The 1,383-nt window shown below is 56.1% G+C and overlaps 1 protein-coding gene across 1 annotated transcript in view; it reads right to left on the bottom strand.

The window, feature by feature from the left end:
• Positions 1–1,163, bottom strand: part of LOC103581312 (glucagon-like peptide 1 receptor) — a gene marked incomplete at its 3' end in the record, with an annotated part of 19,875 nt that extends 18,712 nt beyond the window's left edge. Inside the window, exons 1-2 of the mRNA XM_008563180.1 lie at positions 1,143–1,163; positions 934–1,030 (exon numbers count right to left, since the gene is read on the bottom strand). Coding sequence (XP_008561402.1) covers positions 934–1,030; positions 1,143–1,163 — 118 coding nt within the window. The remainder of the gene's footprint in view (positions 1–933; positions 1,031–1,142) is intronic.
• Between the last annotated feature and the right edge of the window lie 220 nt (positions 1,164–1,383).

Below are 1,383 nucleotides of genomic sequence, written 5' to 3'. Positions count from 1 at the left end.
GAACAGGCCTGGGGACAGGGGGAATGGTCCCTCTGTGAAACCTCCCTGCCTGTGCCTGGCCATGGTGCGTCCGCTCCCCTCCCCTCCCGTCCCCTCCCCTCCCCACCTCAGAGGCTGCAATCCACTAAGCAAGGCTGCAGGCTTCCCACATGCCCAGCGGGAGCCAAGCAAAGGACTGGTCACCTTGAGCAAGTTACTTAACGTCTCTGTTTCCTCATCTGCAAAATGGGGCTGTTCCCCACCCCATAAGGCTTTGTGGGGATGAGATGTGTGTTACGTAGATACCGGAACATGGTAAGCGCTCAGCAGACAATCCCTCTAGGCCTATTTTTAAATTACACCTCAGAGATCAGGAGGCCGAGATGACCTTCCTCAGGTCACCGCGTTATAATTACAGAGTCAAGATTTCAACCCAGGCCCATCTGGCTTCAATCCTGTGCTCTTTAAACCACCCCCACAAACTCCCCAAAACGTTTATTCCTATAAATATGTTTGCTGGGCCTTCGGTCCATACACAGGCTGGGAGGTGCTGAGGAGGACACGCAATGGAAAGGACAGGTCCCTTCTCTGAGAGGCTCAAGCTGGGGCCTGGCGGGGGATGGGGGTTCAGATAAGAATAGCTAAGACAGCAACCCCAAAGCTGACTGCAGGGCCAATGGGTAAGAGCCAAAAGCAACAGAGATTTCCTGGGGAAGATTTCCTGCAGGAGGTAGTGCTTGAGCCGGACTTTGAAGATCGTGAGAATTCTGGGTAGGTGGAAAGGGCAGGAAGACATTCAGGTGAGGGGACAGCTGGACAGACGGACGGGGCATGGGGCAGGCATGCGTCCTAGAGAGGCAAATGACACCCAGACATAGACTTGGGGTTCATCAAAGCCTTCCAGGAGTTGTGGGCTGGGATCAGTGCTGAGCGTCAGGCCCCACCTGGACTCACCTGTGGCTGGAGGTGGAGCCTTGGTCAGGAAGCGCTGGCACTGGCGTCGGTATTCCCGCCACTTCTGCACTGTCTCTGAGAGGGACACAGTGGCGCCCTGGGGAGGGAGGGCAGAAATAGGGGCCTTGTGGGTCCAGCCAGGCCCTCTCCTCCCCCCCTCACCCCCACACACTTGGCTTCTTAATCTTCAGGGGACCTTAGAGCCTCACGCTCAACCAGGCATTGGCCATCTCTGCAAGGGGAGAACAAGTTACTGCCACGTAGGGGCTCCAGGTGATGCTGTCACATCTTTATCCCTCCCAGGGGACTGGTACACAACTTCATGTGTAGTGAGTACCCAGCAAATGTCCACTGAATTGATGCCTTTGGGGGCTGGGTGGGTGAAGGGGGAGGGGAGAGTGTATGTCCCATTCATGGCCTCATCTGTCCTCACCTAGGAGGGAGACTTCT

Source organism: Galeopterus variegatus, unplaced genomic scaffold (assembly GCF_000696425.1).
Source record: "Galeopterus variegatus unplaced genomic scaffold, G_variegatus-3.0.2 Scaffold12773, whole genome shotgun sequence".
In the NCBI taxonomy this organism is placed as follows: Eukaryota; Metazoa; Chordata; class Mammalia; order Dermoptera; family Cynocephalidae; genus Galeopterus; species Galeopterus variegatus.
The sequence above is the reverse complement of the archived record's forward strand: the minus strand, read 5'-3'. Positions and strand labels throughout refer to the sequence as shown.